Raw genomic sequence first — 7,526 nt, forward strand, 5'->3', positions numbered from 1 at the left:
GCCAACACTTCCAGGCCCTGATCCAAAGGGGGTAATGAGTTTCTGTCTTTCCTGAGTCTCATGGCAAAGGGTAGCTTACTTGATATGATGACTTATTCTTAATTTTTAGAACTAAGCTTTTGTTAGTGTTGGTGATACACACACACACACACACACACACACACACACACACATGAATCCTCTTCCCTCTAATCTCCTATCACTTGGTACAGATAACCTGACTCTAGCATATCTCAGCTTTTAGAAAATCTTTGCAGTCTCCTTATCTTCTTCTATATCTTAGTACCTTAACTTGGAGCTATTTTAGCTATCCCAAACTATCACCCCTCTCTTGCCAATATCAGACAACACATAGCAAGACATGGAAGAAAAGCACCCTGGGGATCCCAAAAGGTCAGAGGAGCGGCACTAGCACTTCTGGCCTGGAAGAAATACCCCACCTCCGCACACGTTTCTTATCTGAAGTTTAGAACAAAGTGTAGTCACAGCTCTTGAATTGACACCAGCTGCAAAGTTCAACCCAAGCTTGAGGCAAGAGAATTCCAGCTCTTGCCTTTGAAAAGAAGGCCTTTCCCAGATAAACAACAGAAGTTCTCTAGACACTTTTCCAGAAATAGAATAGAGTGGCTACCTGAGTTGCTTTCTTAGCAGGGACTATCATCCCAGGTTGACCGTGCATCCAGGTACAATGTCACCATCTGCCTGACACGCCATATTAAACAGATAAGGAGAGAATGGTATCTTAAGAAAAGAGGGGTACCTGGAGAAACAGGGTAGAGGGGTGGATGGGTATTCAGGGATAAGGTGGAATGTCAAGTATGAATCTTTGTTTTAGCCCAGATGGTAGCTTTCATCATTTATTCTTCAAACCAGCATCCTTTGCAGGAGTAACACCTCAGAGGTAAAGAGCACTGGCTGCTCTTCCAGAAGACCTGGGTTTGATCCTCAGCACCTACATGGCAGCTCACAATTGCCTCTAACTCTATTCTCAGGGGACCTGACATTCTCATGCCTCCTCCAAGGATACTGCATGTCATGCATGCAGTGCACAGAGATGAGGCAAAACACCCCCACACATAAAGACAAGTAAAATCTCAAATCAGTGCCCTTGGTTTCCAGTCCGGCACTCTGTTCCTCATGTTTTCCATGCACTAATGTTTAGATTCATATCCCATCATATTTCCCAAATAATCCAAGACAGAGAAAAAAATTAAAAATCAGTCCATATTAAATATTTACTGAGCAACCATCCACTGCCCCCATGCTGAGCCAGATCACAGGAAGTAAGGTACAAGCCTGGGGCACTGAATTCTGATGTTTTCATGGAACTTCCGGTCTCACAAATAAATAGTTTCCACTAAAACAGTAACAATAAATAGGGCTGTAATAAATATGCAAATCTACTTGTGGATCAGTCGGAGCTTCCAAAGGTGTCATCCATGGCTGATGCTTGGACTGAAGAGTGAGGTCTGAGGAGAGGCCTGAGCCAACAACGGGCTCCATGGCCAAGGGTCTGAAGTGCCCTGAGGACAGCAGGCTATAAACAACGCCTTGATATGGCATGGAGAACAGAGGAAGTTATCCGGATTAGCAGTCAGAGCTGGTAGAATGTCTGCATCCAGGTCAGCAGAATGTCCACTTCCCCAAAGGCCTTCGCCAAAGCCACTTCTGTATCCAACTGCAGCAAATGGAGAGTTGGGGGTCAGGTTATGTTAACAATGAGAACAGTTTCCTTCCAACACGGCCTGCCTCATATAGACCTGACTCCAAATTAACTGAATCACCTGTGGCATGGCCTCTGATAAATGGATCCACCCAACGCTTGTACCTCAACTATGTGAATTGGTCTCCAGGGTGAGGACAAAGAGGCTACTAAGTGGTAGGTAAAGGGCTGAAGAAGAACATGGTACCCAGAATATAAGAATATTGGATGCAACCTAGGAAAGATGTGGGGAATTCACTGTGCTGACGTGAGCTCAAGTTTATACTCCACCATGTATTTGTAGACTGCTACATCTGCTCCTCTATCAAGTGCTCAAAATCAAGGATGTTTTCTTTGAGGGTGAGGGTACTAGGGTTTAAGTTTGAGTTTTCTTTGGTGTGTTAATTTAGAGAGGTATAATAAAATTTTCTATATCTTTTTCATAAACAAGACCACTTGAACATTGTAGAAATGTTGCTGATCTGTTTGAAGGTGAGTTATCAAACTTCTTTCTCAATTCTGACATCAGGGACCTACTTTTCTCTTAGGGAAATTCTTCAATCATGAAATTATCTTGTAAGGAAATATAATAGCATTTCCCCCTTGAAAACTAACAGTTAAAAAAAAAGGCTACATTGATGTATGCAAAGCAGATGCTTATTATTATTCTCCCAGGCCAGGTAGATCTGGGACAAACCTGAAGGAGGCACCTACATTCGGTTCTGCATTAAGTCTCTAGGGTACTCCTCTGTCTGCTTCTGTTGGGTACGAAGCTCCCAGCTCTTGGCCTTACCTGTTTGAATGCTCTGTGGAACAGCAAAAACCGCCGGTGTGCACTCTTACTAATGGGAAGCATGGCATTGTCCTTCTGCTTACCAGAAAAAAAAAATTCCTAAAGTTAGATCAGAGTGGAAGCCTCTCCTGCTCTTCCTGGTGATACAGGGAAGGGTTCTCCAATCCTGCAAGGACTGATCAGAGTCCTACACCTCAGAGTCAGCCAGAGCCAGACTCCCAGCATATGTCAGGACTGTTATCTTTCCTCACAACCTCTACAGGTAGAAATGTCACCCCCATTTTATATAGATGACAAAACTGAAGCCCAGAGTACCTCGAAAGGGTTCCTTATCTGATCAGGATAGACACAGACCTGAACCTATATAGCCTTTTCCCATGTTCCCCATTACTCTTTGTTGGGAAAAGAAGCCAGGACTAGATAAATGGAGGGCAGGTTCTCAAGCACTCACTCCCCAGCCTCCGGCCACAATCGACTCACACTAGCCTGCAGTTTTGACGTGATGACCATAAAGTTGTTGGCCAGAGTGGAGAATGAGTTCAAGACCTTGAACTTGGCTATTTTGCTGTGGTAGTTTTTGAAAACAGTGTTCAAGTAGAACTTCAGCAGTCTGTGGGCAAGGTCACAGCTCTCAGCATCCTGGGGAAGAAGCAAACCACTGAAGCCTTTGTCAATGTACCACCCAAGGTAAAAATGAACACGACAGGGTCTCCTTGGAAATGATGGTGGTACTGGATAGATCAGAAGAGATGGCAGGAGTCTTGAGGAACAGCTTGTGATTCACAGCAGGAATCCAGGCCCCAGAAAAAAAGTTACCCACCCCTAAGTAACTCAGGCAATTAGGCTAACTCCCAGGACTCCTAGCTCACCACCCAGGTGATAGTCCCTTTCTTCTCTACTATACGGCCTCATTAATATGATGGATCCTGAAAAGCATTTGAACTTTGACTTCATAGTTGAGAGTTAGGAGGAAATTTACTGGAAGAAGAATAAGAAACCTGGTACCCTGAACACAGCAAACGCTGCCTGGCTCTTTCTGCTCCTGAAACTTGGCACCTGGGAGGGATCAGTCTGTTCATGCTCACAGACTGTCTAGACAGATAGTAAGGGGATAGTAACACGGAAGAGAAAAGGATAGAGGTGAAAGGCGGGCTCACTTTGGTAGATGCTCACTGTGTTTACAGAAGCGAAAGAAAGATGGCCGGCAAGTGTCAGACTGAGTGGAAAATGATATTTATAGACTTCAATTTCCACCACCACCCCATACTCACAGAGAAATAACCCCAAACTGAAACCACTTTGCCTCATGTCCATGTGTAGGGTCCTAGCAAAGCAGAAGGAAAGGACTGCCATAGACCCCTCTTAGAGATTTATCCCCTTCCAGTCTGATTACCGAGACATTCTGCAGAACCTGTGGCTTCAACAGCCGGACGCTTGTGATGTCATCCTGAGTTTGCTTTGGGAAGAGAAAGAAAAGATGTTCCCAGGTTAAGGAATTTTATAGGAGCCAGTCTTGCCAATATACTGTCCCCAATGTCAAACTCCATCCCTACTGTAGTAGACTCCATCCCTCTGTAGTGAGACTGCAGAGGCTAGAGGGACCAAAGGAGGACCCAGGAAGGGACAAAATGAACTAGATCATGGGGGAAGGGTACAGGTCCCATCTACAGAAAACTACTATGCTTGCTCATCCCAAATGGGAACAGGACCCCCAGGGTTCTTAGACCCTGACCACAGACTTGAAAAGAGACCTGTGCTTCCTTTGGTCATATGTGACATAGGAAATAAACTTTTCAGCTTTAAGAGCTATGAAGAGTAGGGCTCATCTCCATAGCTGTCTCTTTCTCTTAGAGGACTCTCAAAAGACCTGCCTCTCATCCTGGTCCTGGAACTCAGAGCCAGAGCTCACCCAGGATGAAGCTAAGCCACTCAGGGGTTCCTTTACTCTCCTAGGGCTCTGCTGCTTTTCCTGGAGGCTGCCCATGGATGACTGAGCTCCAATCTCCTCGGATGTAACATGAGGCTTATTGATCCTCCTGAACTCAACAGGGTCCTTATGTATGAGATTGATTAAACAACCTGGAAAGGGAACCAGAATCCTGAAAAAGTACCCTCTCCCAGTAGGGGACCCAGCGCGAAAGGGTTCGGAATAAGCCTGCACTCACCACAGTGTTCTTCACAGTCCAGAAGGCCTCCCACAGTTCTGGGAGAACCACCCCAGTCACTTGGCAAGGCCCAAATCGGAACTCTTGACCTTGAAGCCCTGGTACTTGGTTCCAAACAAGAAGGATTAGGCTCAGACAGGGGAGAACCTGTAGTCCCAAGCTCATCTGTATTGAAGAAAGGGCCCGTGCCCCTGCTGAAGAAAGAAAGGCTTTACTCTGACGTCAACCTCTAACTAGGAACTTCACACACACACATACACACACATACACACACACATACACACACACACATACACACACACATACACACACACACACTGCTCCAAGGTACATGCTACCTTTAGGAACACACAAATGAGATGCCAGAGGCTGGAGAAACGCTGTGGTTTGAATGTCTCCACCAGAATTCATATTTAGATTTACTTCCTCCAGCGAGGTATGAAGTGGTAGGACCTTTGAGAGGGGATTAGGTTACCAGATCTCTGGCCTCTTGAGTGAACCCATGAATGTGTAGATTACTGGTTGACAGGATAGCTTTGGAGTGGGTATTTTATGAAAGCCAGTTCAGCTCAGCTTTGTCTGTCCCTTCCTACAACATGATACCAATGCACTCTGCTTTGGGACTACCAACCTAAAGGACCAAACGAATGTCACGCCTGATACTTGCCTCCCTTCAGAACTGTGAGACAAACATCCTTTCTTTATAAGCTTTTCAGTGTGTGATGTTTTATTTGAACAACTGAAAAGGTCCTTGGACAAGTGAGATCCCAGACAAGAATATTGCAAACCTCGCAGGGTGCTGTGGGGCGGAGTACCAGGCCCTCCCATCCTCTGCCCAATAGCTGCTGCTAGTACTACAACTAGCTAGTACGACTTTGCCCTCCCCCACCATATTCCTCTCCCTCCACATATCTGCACCTCCCTCCTTCCCTCTCACACTTCTCCTGACCACCCACAGAAAGGAGAACAAGAGGAAGGAAGAAAAATTCATCCAGGAGCACATCAGGAGGTTCCAGACTCAGGAGGAAGAAGAGCTCACTTCCACCTCTGATTTCTAGGGCCTGCCTTTGAGTCACCGGGCCAACTTAAGCAGGCCTTATTTATCCTTCCAGGAGGCAAGCAGCCCTTATGCCTCAACACAAGGTAGCAGGGTTAACCGAGGCCCATAGGGAGAGGCACAGAAGGCAGGTCTGGGTCACGCACTCATTTCTGCCACCTCAGTTGGCAGACTCGCTCCTAACTCTAAGAATTGATCTTTCCAGTAAGTGAAGCCAGAGAGGAGGGTATGAGCTCCAGGTGAGTCACTTCAAACAGTCTTCTCTGAAGTGCCAATGGGAAGGACTGTGTGATGGGCCCTCAAGCAGAACGAGTCAGCACCCTGCCTGCCTCAAGACTACCACAGAGAATCGTCTTTCCTGCTGACCTCACTTTGTGCTTTTAGTCTCTTTCCTCTGCACACCTCCCACCCCACTCCCCTAGTTTTCTCTACAACCGAATAAGGGCCTTCTTATGTGGCTCCTCACACCTGAAGAAACTGCCAACCCCAGAAGGGCAGAGGGGGGCAGAGAAACTGGCCTTAGAATGATTACTAACACTTGGGATAGAGAACAGGTGCCCAAGACCAGAGTCCATTGTCAAAATTCTTCCCATTCTCCTCTGTCAAAAACTAGAGGCTTCCCAGCTTCTCTTGAAGTTCATCCCTGGATCTTCTTATCCCCTGACCTTCTACCCATCCAACCCCATGTCTTCTTGGTGTTAAGAAAGTAAGCAACTTCTCATTCAGTTTTTTCTTATATAAATATTCAAAGGGTGGATATATGCCAATTTATCCTTAAGCCTCCCCCCTCCCCCAATCAAGGCAACAGCCTACTGCTTCAGAGCAAAGGCTATGCGAAACCTCACCACTCACCTTGTGTCCTGAAGTGATGCTGGAGGCTGCTGTGTGAAAGTGGCTGTTTTTTCTTGCCCCACGAGAAGTTGGGCAAGCTCCGTCAGCGGTAGCGGGTCTTCTGGTGGGTAGGAAGCTCCTGTCTCAGCTGTGGAAACGATTTCCAAAGGAGAAGACTGTGAGGGTGAGCAGGGCTTGGAGAACTGTATATAAGGGGTCTGGCAGGGAGGGGCTGAGGGGAGGAATGTGGAGGAGGGGAGATTGGTCATGCTTCTCTGGAGAATTACTTCATCACCTAGTCACCCTTTGCTCTTAGACAAAGTGGGGAGGGGTGGGGGGCAGAAATTAGTCTCTCAGGTGAGTGAGGCCTGACTTCTCTAAACTGCAGTTCCTACATCTACAAAACTGTATTTTTAAAGTATTAAAACACTGTGCCTAGTGGTACACGCCTGCCATGTCAGCACTTGGGAGGTAGAGGCAGGAGGATCAGGGATTCAAGGTCACTCTTGGCTAGTGAGTTCATGACCTACATAAATTATAGCTCCTGTCTTTAAAAAATAAAATAAAACAAAATAAAGGTCTGACCTACTTTCTCTAGAAAAAAGGTATAAAAAAGCAATACAGAAGTACTGTGTATATTCTCTACACATGTAAACATACCATTACTATGCAAAATATACCAGTCTGTTATACTGTACACTGTCAAGAACATTCAATAATTATGCTCTATTTGTAATGAGGATTGGCCCAGAGGCTAAGGCTAGCCCATAAATACCTTCCTTTGATCCTCAGGGCCAAGAATTTTAGGGAGTTTCTGACTTGCAGCCACCCACAGTCTCTGGGCTTACAATCACCCCAAGTATATCTCTCCTTAAGTACTAGGAAGAAATAATGTGTGCATGGACAAACCTATAAATATGGGGGATCCCTGTTCCCTGGTAATCTAGTCTAGGCCTAGACTGCAAAATATTAGCAGCT

The 7,526-nt window shown here is 46.0% G+C and overlaps 1 protein-coding gene across 1 annotated transcript; it reads right to left on the reverse strand.

Annotated features, from left to right (window-relative positions):
- Window positions 1-1,221: 1,221 nt before the first annotated feature.
- Window positions 1,222-6,769, reverse strand: Il24 (interleukin 24). Its single transcript, XM_028764649.1, has 6 exons — window positions 6,570-6,769; window positions 4,661-4,854; window positions 3,889-3,951; window positions 2,976-3,134; window positions 2,496-2,570; window positions 1,222-1,678 (listed from the first exon to the last, which is right to left on the reverse strand). Exons 2-6 carry the CDS (start codon window positions 4,823-4,825, stop codon window positions 1,595-1,597), a joined length of 546 nt encoding a protein of 181 aa, XP_028620482.1. The 5' UTR covers window positions 4,826-4,854; window positions 6,570-6,769; the 3' UTR covers window positions 1,222-1,594.
- Window positions 6,770-7,526: the final 757 nt, after the last annotated feature.

Source organism: Grammomys surdaster, unplaced genomic scaffold, assembly GCF_004785775.1.
Source record: "Grammomys surdaster isolate TR1022 unplaced genomic scaffold, NIH_TR_1.0 145, whole genome shotgun sequence".
NCBI classification, from domain to species: Eukaryota; Metazoa; Chordata; class Mammalia; order Rodentia; family Muridae; genus Grammomys; species Grammomys surdaster.

Excerpts from the sequence above, each read along its gene's own strand:
- Il24 (XM_028764649.1), bottom strand. The coding sequence starts at position 4,825 with ATGAGCTTGGGACTACAGGTTCTCCCCTGTCTGAGCCTAATCCTTCTT. Across the intron at positions 2,571-2,975 it reads CGTCAAAACTGCAGGCTAGT|AAGGACAATGCCATGCTTCC; the intron begins GTGAGTCGATTG and ends TCTGGTAAGCAG. Across the intron at positions 1,679-2,495 it reads TCCACAGAGCATTCAAACAG|TTGGATACAGAAGTGGCTTT; the intron begins GTAAGGCCAAGA and ends CATTTGCTGCAG.